General features: G+C 38.3%; 1 protein-coding gene across 2 annotated transcripts in view; it reads left to right on the top strand.

Moving 5' to 3' along the window:
* The window catches only part of LOC119586332 (polyadenylate-binding protein 2-B-like), a 22,761-nt gene that overhangs the window by 13,901 nt on the left and 8,000 nt on the right, over positions 1-860 (top strand). For both annotated transcript variants that reach the window (XM_037935046.1, XM_037935047.1), the window contains exon 2: positions 105-259. In XM_037935046.1, coding sequence (XP_037790974.1) covers positions 118-259 — 142 coding nt within the window. In that variant the 5' untranslated portion in view covers positions 105-117. The remainder of the gene's footprint in view (positions 1-104; positions 260-860) is intronic.

Here is an 860-nt window from a genome sequence, read left to right as displayed (position 1 = left end):
AATTGTAAAAATGAATAAAAGACAAACTCGGTTATGTCATGGGTGCATCATGAGCAGGTGAAGGAGGCGAAGATTTTGTTTTGAGTTTAGTTTGCTGTTTCCAGACACAACTCAAAGATGGACCAGGAAGAGCTGCAGTATGATGAAGGGGTGGATGCTGGTGAGGGTGGAGACGATAGCTTTGTTGGTGGAGGTGACGATGACCATCAGCTCAATGATACAGACCAGTCAATTGAAACAGAACTTGAGGTTATTAAAGGTAAAGTGATCTAGTTATGTTACATCTCACTAACCCCCTACCAAGCTGCGTGGAAATGAGGTGCAGAAGGCTGGTGTGCTTGGCTATGTCACTTCTCTTTCTTTAAGGTTTGATTGGCTGCTAACTGTGGCAGTGTAGCCTTTGAGTGAGTGAGCTGCTTGTGTCTGGGTATAGGTGCCTATATTTGGATGTGCAGGTGCATATGTGTGTATATCTAGTGGAATGGTTGTTTACTAAGTTTCTTTTAGATTGAGTAGCATGGTAGGGAGAAGCCGTAGTTTTGTAAGGAAATGAATATTTTGGAGGGGGGTGGGGGTATTATACCTTTTGGTAAGTGAGTGTTCAACTTATGAGAAAGAAAAAAAAATGTGAATAAAATTGAAAATGCTGTTGAACATACTGTGGCAAGAGTATGAACAGTTTCATTAATATTTGAAATGATTGTATATAGAAAAGTTCTGTTTTTCTTCAGTGTGACTTTCTATTTTTGTTTTCCAATAAACAACAACAAAGAAGCAAGAAAAATAAATAATGGAAGAAAAGACTTCCTGGATGCAGAAGTATCACAACATATTAATAATCATAATATACTTTGTTCTGC

Source organism: Penaeus monodon, chromosome 21 (genome assembly GCF_015228065.2).
Source record: "Penaeus monodon isolate SGIC_2016 chromosome 21, NSTDA_Pmon_1, whole genome shotgun sequence".
Taxonomy (NCBI): Eukaryota; Metazoa; Arthropoda; class Malacostraca; order Decapoda; family Penaeidae; genus Penaeus; species Penaeus monodon.
This window is presented reverse-complemented; position numbering and strand designations above follow the sequence as displayed.